Source organism: Sinohyriopsis cumingii, unplaced genomic scaffold (assembly GCF_028554795.1).
Source record: "Sinohyriopsis cumingii isolate HCF-2022 unplaced genomic scaffold, ASM2855479v2 utg003488l, whole genome shotgun sequence".
Taxonomy (NCBI): domain Eukaryota; kingdom Metazoa; phylum Mollusca; class Bivalvia; order Unionida; family Unionidae; genus Sinohyriopsis; species Sinohyriopsis cumingii.
The window spans coordinates 25,079-32,483 of record NW_028316500.1 but is presented as its reverse complement, the minus strand read 5'-3'; the positions used below and the strand labels follow the sequence as shown (position 1 = coordinate 32,483).

The following is a 7,405-nucleotide window of genomic DNA, read 5'->3' as shown; positions in this document are numbered from 1 at the left end:
TTACTGCATGCATTGTATCCAACCCGTTGGTCTAGCGGACAATTTCGTGAAATCGGTTCAATAAATATTCATCAGACTTTTCCTACAGTTGGAACACATACATGAAATAAATAGTTTATAAGGAGAAGTTCAGTTAGCAAACATATATTGATACAATTGTTGCGTGTTTCTTATACTTGCACCCGCAAGACGATCCTAATTTCACCAATTCCACTTCATGAAATTTATTAGGACTTCCTTGGTAGGTAGACTTCCTCCCTTAGAGATAAGTATAAATAAGGATCCATGTCAAATATTGTAAATAAGGGACGTAATGTCTCAACTGTATACATCGAATACAATCTTCCAACGGTATGTGTTGTATGCGATAAAATTCTCAACAAACTTTTCCTACTGTGGGAACTGATTCCAAACTAGATGAAATCAAAGTCCTCTAAGTCATTTTATAATACATCAAGTTATAGCTCAATTTGATCCACATTTTGCGTGTTTTTCACAGATGGTACCTCCTAAGGCGCCCCTTCATTCGCAGTTTTATCTCCATGAAATTCGTCAGGACTTCTTTCGTAGGTGGACTCTATCTAAAAGAGATAAAATATCCATGGAGGGTTCTTGTCAAGACTGTATAAAGAGTGGATGTAATATGGCCCACATGTATATAATCTTACGGCATCTGATGTGCTGGACTTAATTTCTTTAGTTTCTCGAAATCTGCTTGACTAATTTTTTTACACTTTTTCTGCTGTTAGAAAGGGGTCTTATTTCGAAACAGTATAAGAGGCGTTGAAATCAACATCCTGTAAGTAAGGGTCCCATAAGTACAAAATATAGATACAATTTATACACATTTGCGTGTTTTCATACCCGGTACCCCCTAAGGCGCCCCTTATTTTCCAGGACTTCCTTTGTAGGTGGACTCTATTTCCTAGAGATAAAATATCAATGAAGGGTCCATGTCAGAACTCTATAATGGGGGTACCTAATTTCTCTATCTATATCTATATATCTCTATCTATATCTATATATATATATATATATATATATATATATATATATATATATATATATATATATATATATATATATATATATATATATATATATATATATATAACAAAGCGCTCTAACACTTAAAATTAAATGTAAACGTTAATTAAACGAAAATTGCTTCGTGGATTGCCTCTACCACCTATATGTAACATGTCAAAGAAGGGTTAATGTCAGAATTCTTTAGGAGGGTACGTAATATCTACACTTTACATGTAAGATATGATATCCTTACGGCATGTGTGATACCGAACTTCTTTTTCTGTTCGAATTTTCTTTAAACTTTTCCTCATGTTGGAAACGATATCGGATTAGATATAGCTGAAGATGCCTTGAAATCAAATACCGTTTAGAAGGTGTTGAAATATTTAATATGTAATATTTAAACAATCGGTCCACATTGTGCGTGAGATTTCATACCCAATAACCATAGGAACCCGCTAATTTCGCTGATTCTTGTCGACGAAATTCGTCAGGACGTCCTTCTTAGGTCGCCTCTTTCCAACAGAGATAAAATCGTAAGGAAGGGTCCCTTTAAAAACTCTTCAAAGAGTGAAGGTAATGTCAAAACTGTATACGTGAAATATAATCTTCTTACGCCAGGCAGTGTACCCAAATCCGTTATACAGCCAAACGTTTCTCGGAATCGGCTCGACTAGTTTTCTTTAACATTTTCCCACTGTTGGAGCACCGTTGTTTATATTTGACTTAATTTATATCTTATTTAATTATTTGTCAGCTTTAAAATCTTTTAATTTTTTAATGTCATTATATGTCAAAATAATATTCTTTCCTTTACTAGGAAATAGTATTTTTTCCAGAAAATAGTTTGACCTTGACTCTTCATTTTCGTAAACATAAAGCTGACCTGGTTGTCGGTCTTAGTTTAAAATTAGTAACAGTCACGCGAACAAGTTATTTTTTTATTTATTTTTATTGTGGGAATAATAAGGTTGAGATCGTGGCTGTTTTGGATATATGACCCGCGACTTGTAAATAGCTTTTAGTGAAGTAAACAACTTTTATTCTCGGAGTAATAAGGATACAGGGGCTACGTGATATTTTATATATAAACATGATCACGTGATCCTCTATTTTGCAATTAGACATTTCCAAAATTGCGCATTACTTAGATTTAATAGTGATGCTTAGAGATCGATCTCACAGTCTGGGCATAAAAACGCTTGATGTCAAGTCGTTTCCTTCTGTTGTAGCCAGTTTTTGAATTATATGTTAATTTTTCTTCAGATTATTTGGATTCTAAAAGATTAATTCGTTTCTCTGAAAATAGATGTTGTGCTCATACATAATTCTTGAAATAAGACATTTCGTAAAAATATTTTTGGGATTTCTTGCGTTTCTACAAGGAGCTATAGACAACAACATTGAACAGGATACAGCATACGTCATCGCCTTCCATCTTGGATTCTTCATCGGGACTCGAACTTGAAATCATTAGAACATTTTATTATTAGGACTTCTAAACTTTTATTCGTGGATTATTCTTGGAGTTTGTTTTTTGGCTTTGATTCTTAAAACCGTAAATTCTTATTCTTTTATTTTTACAGCATATTCCCGATCATCCAAGCAGTGCAAACTAGGGCTCAGGAAAGGAAGATAACAAACCTTTACGCAAATTAAAATTACTGGAAGCCATTACAGATATCTCCCACGAAGAATTTCAGAATGAGCAAAAATGTGACGCGTCTCTACGTGCAAACGCGAAGAAAGCATTATCGGGTACCGTGAGTAAGAGTAAGCACGGGGGTTCTTCTAAATTCCTTACTCGGAAAGGTTTAATGTATAGAGAATACTCTACACTTGATAGGAAGTTCTTGCAACTAGTGATCCCCCATAAATCCAGGTCGCATGTACTCGAGGTCGCGCAGGAGTCGAGTATGGCGGGTCCTTTAGGCATGAAGAAAACAACAGAGATGGTATTAAGAGAATTGTATTGGCCTGGTGTCAATAGCGACGTAGCGCGGATCTGTCGCTTGTGCGAAGTTTGCCAGAAAACTGTCTCTAAGGGCAGGATAACTAGAGTACCGTTAGGTCAAATGCCATTGATAGATACTCCGTTTAAAAGAGTGGCCTTTGACAATGTGGGACCTATATTTCCACATACAGATCGGTAAAACCGATTGATCTTGACGCTGGTAGATTGCGCTAACAGATACCCCGAAGCCATAGCTTTGCCATGGATTGAAACCGAACGTGTATCCGAAGCGCTCGAGGACATGTTCAGCAGGGTCGGAGTGCCCGAAGAGGTTCTTACGGATTGTGGAGCGCAATTCACCTCAGATCTCATGGCAGAAATTAGAAGGTTGTTGTCCCTTAAACAGTTGCGCACGACACCCTACCACCCTATGTGCAATGGGTTGGTCGAGAAATTCAACGCGACGTTGAAGCAAATGTTGCGACGGAACAAACTTAAAGACCTAATAATGTTTCCTACCTTAAATAAACTCAGCATGTTTTTTTCTTCTATGTTTTCTAATTTCATGGTGTTTGTGTTCGTAATCGTATCATTATATATGTTTTTTTATTTTGTAGGTGTTGTCTAATGTTGTAAAACGCTTAGTAAAGATTAGGCGCTATACAAAGTCCTTATTTTTATTATTAGTATGTGTGCGGAAAGACCTAAGGATTGGGATAGGTATCTGAACGCAATTCTGTTCGCGTATCGTGAGGTTCCTCATGAAAGGTTAGGCTTCTCCGCGTTTCAACTATTGTACTGTAGGACAGTTCGTGGTCCTATGCGCATTTTACGCGAACTGTGGTCAGACGAAGTCGCGGACGAAGAAGTCAAGACTACTTACCAATACGCAGTAGATCTGCGCGAACGATTAGAGCGTACATGTCGAATGACGCAAGGCAAACTCGCGAAATCTAGTTGTAGGTACGTGAAGTACTACAACAGAGGAACGCGAAGTAAAACGTTTGATGTTCGTGCTTCTCCCAACGAATACAAATTAGCTGCTATTCCAATGGAAAGGGCCATACGAAGTCAAACAGGTGAAAGGCGAAATGGGCTATATCATTGACGTGGAGGGTAAGTCCAAGATATTTCACGTCAATATGCTTAAACTCTATCTAGAAAGACCTAGACAAACAATGGATAAAGGGGTCTTGAATGTAGTATGCGTAGCGGTGATAAAGGATAAGTCGTGTGACGAATCGGAATCGTCTCCAGGACAGAAATGCCCCTTGAATACCCCAATTACGTAGGGAAAGAAGGTATTGACCAGATCAACGTATGCCCGGGTTTATCAGTGGGTCAGCGTGCACAAATATTGTAGGTTTTGTCCCAATACCCTGACGTGTTTACGGACAAACCGGGCTGTACTGGATTGATTCAACACGAGATCAAGTTGAATACCTCAGAGCCGATCAGGATTAAATGATATCCAATACCCTTTAATGTGCGAGAGACAATCAACGAAGAAGTGGGGAAAATGTTAGACAAGGAAGTGATCGAACCTTCCAGTTCCCCGTACTCGTCCCCTGTTGTGTTAGTCAGAAAGAAAGACGGGAAGAACCGTTTTTGCATTGATTTTCGGCAATTGAACAAAATCACCGTGTTCGACGCAGAACCAATGCCAGATATGGAAAGTTTATTTTCGAACTTGGCAGGTCATAAATGCATCCCCAAATTAGACTTTACCAAGGGATATTGGCAGATACCAATCGCTATAATGCCCGGGAGTTAACGGCATTCGCGAATCCGAAAAGTCTTTATCAATTTAAAGTTATGCCTTTCGCTTTAGTCAACGCCGGTGCGTCATGCGTTCGTCTCATGCGCAAACTATTAAACGGTATGGAAAACGTCGACAGTTTGTAAATGATATCTTTGTTTATATACATACATGGGATGAACATGTTAAAGTATTACGGGATCTGTTCGATAGACTTCACACTGCAAATATTACAGCTAAGCCCACCCAAATGTAGTATAGGGTATTTTAGCCTAGAGTGTTTGGAACATCTCGTGAGTGGATTAGGTCAGTTGAAACCTCACCCAGATAAAATAGGAGCAATCAAAGATGCACCTAGACCAGAAAATAAAAAACAAGTACGATCTTTCTTTGGTTTGATTGGGTTTTATAGGAAATGTGTCCCCAATTTTGCGGCTATTGCCAGCCCATTAACAGCCTTGACTAGGAAAGGGCAACTGAATAAATTCCTTGGGGTGTGTGCCAGGAAAAAAGCATTTAATGCTTTAAAACAGAAACTGTAAGTGCACCAATGTTAAAGTTGCCAGAATTGAACAAAACGTTTGTGCTGAGGACTGATGCGTCCGATACGGGTTTTGGGGCTGTTTTGATACAGGAGCAAGAGGGAATGAAATTGCCCATTGCTTATACAAGTAGGAAATTGCTCCCTAGGAGCGAAACTACTTAGTAATTAAAAAGGAGTGCCTAGCCTTAGTATAGGGGATAGGAAAATTATATACGTACCTTTTCGGGAGGGAGTTTACTTTCCAAACGGACCATCAGCCGCTCTTATACTTGAACAAAGCAAAGGTCGCAATGCAAGATTGGTGCGTTGGGCGTTGTCTTTGCAACCGCATAGTTTCCGGATCGAGGCGATTCGAGGATCGGAAAATGTGGGTGCTGAGTTTTAAAGTAGGGTGTAGTTATCAGATCATTTTCGTTCACTATTCAAATTGGAAGTTTAAACAATTGTTTATGTTCACATTCCGTGATTTTTCTAAAAGTGTTACCACTTTTTTTGGGGGGGAGGTTCTGTCACGGAATTAAATTCTTTTATTTATTGAATACATGTACTCCGGTTTCGTTTTTTGTTACAACGATACCAGAGGATGATTTGTGTATATTGTGTCGTGTTTCGAAATAGTAAGTTCGGTTCATCCCATGCCGCACGTGCGAAGTACTCTCGATGGGACGAACCAATGCATATAATGCACAGACTATGTTTGTGTATAAATACTTTACCGTACGTAAGTTTCTTAACAATACCAAATAGTCTTGTCAGCAGTCAGTCTGCTTCAAAAACGTGCACATATCCAGCTTTCGAGGTATGTAAGTTTATTAATTTCTAGTTTATAAGCTATAAGTACTGTTTTACCACGTTTATCTTTTAATCTTTGCTATATAGCTTTGGTTTACGCAGCATAATACACATATTTCTATTCTCGTTTTCTACTTAGCAAGGGATTTATATTAGCAATGACAAGCTACATTTTTAAAAAAGACTGTTTAATATAGTAGGATTCTTATCGAGCAAGATTAGGTTTATTTTTGAACCTGTCATTTTGTAATTATTGTGCTGATAATGTAATCTATATAATTTACCGTGTATAACGTCATTGTGTTATTATACCCGTGTCCTGTATGATACACGGTATTGGATATATTTTCAGCTGTCTGTCTGTGACCGGAGTGTCTGTGTCTCTCTCTGTCACCAGAGTGTCTGTGTCTGGAGTGACTAGAGTGTCTGTGTCTCTGTATGTTACTGGAGTGTATGTGTCTGGAGTGACCGGAGTGTTTGTGTCTGGAGTGACCAGAGTGTCTACTGTCCGGGGTGTTCGGAGTGTCTACTGTCCGGGGTGTCCGGAGTGATCTACTGTCCGAGGTGTCCGGAGTGTTTACTGTCCGTGGTGTCCGGAGTGTCTACAGTGCGGTTTGTCTGGAGGGTCTACTGTCCGGGTTGTCTGGAGTGTCTAACGTTCGGGTGTCCGTAGGGTCTAATGTTCAGAGTGTTCCGAGTGTTTCGCAGTCTTCTGAGTGTCCAGAGTCTGTAGCAGCTGTGAAGCTGAACTGTAGCAGCCGTGGAGCTGAAAAAACGTGTACTGATGACGGAGTGTGTCTCCGTATATGTAATTTATTAGCCGTGGGCTAATTTTAGGGTTCGTAAAACCCAGTGTATCTTTCAGGACTGATAAGTTGTATATCTGTCCCTCTTTCTTGTCACCATAATTTCGCTACCTGAGTGAATGCATTTTACTACTTGAGTAAAATTTTACATCTTTTACTACCTGAGTAAACTATATCCAACGTTTCATTACCAAATCGTTGTGAAATATTCACCCCTTGTCTCTGTATTTGCAAAATTATTTTTTTTTTTTGTATTTTTCATCAAGTCTGTGCGTTCTTATGTTAATTCAATCCAATATTCGGATTGTATATACACACACATATTCATAATCAATTGCTCATGCAAGTCATCCATTTTTAAACCTTGTAGTTATATCTTCGCCAAAAGTGTTCTGTTGTGAATCCGAAAAGTCCACCCGGTTAGCTTGTTACACCATGATGCGCCCTTATTTCGCTGTTTTCTCTCGACGAATGTCAGGACGTCCTTGGTTAGTGGACTTTATACCCTAGGATTAAAATAT

General features: G+C 38.6%; 1 protein-coding gene across 1 annotated transcript in view; it reads left to right on the top strand.

The window, feature by feature from the left end:
* Nucleotides 1–2,945: 2,945 nt before the first annotated feature.
* Nucleotides 2,946–7,405, top strand: part of LOC149769614 (cell surface hyaluronidase-like) — a gene marked incomplete at its 3' end in the record, with an annotated part of 29,139 nt that continues 24,679 nt past the window's right edge. The window contains exon 1 of the mRNA XM_089949814.1: nt 2,946–2,984. Coding sequence (XP_089805940.1) covers nt 2,946–2,984 — 39 coding nt within the window. The remainder of the gene's footprint in view (nt 2,985–7,405) is intronic.